The following is a 640-nucleotide window of genomic DNA, read 5'->3' on the forward strand; positions in this document are numbered from 1 at the left end:
CCCGCTAATTTCTTCGCCAAAATTTTAATTAAATTTTCTTTTTCTTGTCTCTGCTCTTCTGTTAATACTTCTTCCTCAGCGTCGTATAAATACTGCTGCTGCTGCTGCTGCTGCTGCTGCTGCTGCTGGGGTTGCTGCTGCTGCTGCTGCTGCTGCTGGGGTTGCTGCTGCTGCTGCTGCTGCTGCTGCTGTTCGGATGGTGGCACCGATGTAGGCCCGGAGTCTTTCACTGAGCTGCTGGCTGCATCAGCAGCAGCAGCTGCTGCTGCTGCTGCTGCTGGTGCTCCCTCTTGCTGCTGCTGCTGCTGCTGCTGCTGGGCATCCAGCTGTTCGTTTGTTGCTGCTGTGCTGACGAAGCAGCGGGAGTACTTGCTGCTGCTGCTGCTGCTGCAACTGCTGCTGCTGCTGCTGCTGCTGCTGAGGCTGAGGTTGCGGTGCAGCAGCAGCTGCTGCTGGCAGCAACTCAGAAAGCCACGCCGAAAGGAAGAGCTGCTGCTGCTGCTGCTGCTGCTGCTGTTGCTGCTGCTGCTGCTGCTGCTGCAGGTGCTGCTTCGGCTAGCTGCTTCTGCTGCAGCAGCAGCAGCAGCAGGAGCAGCAGGGGTATCTGCTGCAGGAGGAGGAGAGGCCAGATGCTGCTGAG

At 58.6% G+C, this 640-nt stretch overlaps 1 protein-coding gene across 1 annotated transcript in view; it reads right to left on the reverse strand.

The window, feature by feature from the left end:
• EMH_0014860 (uncharacterized protein) overlaps window positions 1-640 on the reverse strand; it is a gene marked incomplete at both ends in the record, with an annotated part of 1,164 nt that overhangs the window by 274 nt on the left and 250 nt on the right. The window contains one exon of the mRNA XM_013500235.1: window positions 69-638. Coding sequence (XP_013355689.1) covers window positions 69-638 — 570 coding nt within the window. The remainder of the gene's footprint in view (window positions 1-68; window positions 639-640) is intronic.

Source organism: Eimeria mitis, genomic scaffold (genome assembly GCF_000499745.2).
Source record: "Eimeria mitis Houghton genomic scaffold, Emh_scaff517, whole genome shotgun sequence".
In the NCBI taxonomy this organism is placed as follows: Eukaryota; Apicomplexa; class Conoidasida; order Eucoccidiorida; family Eimeriidae; genus Eimeria; species Eimeria mitis.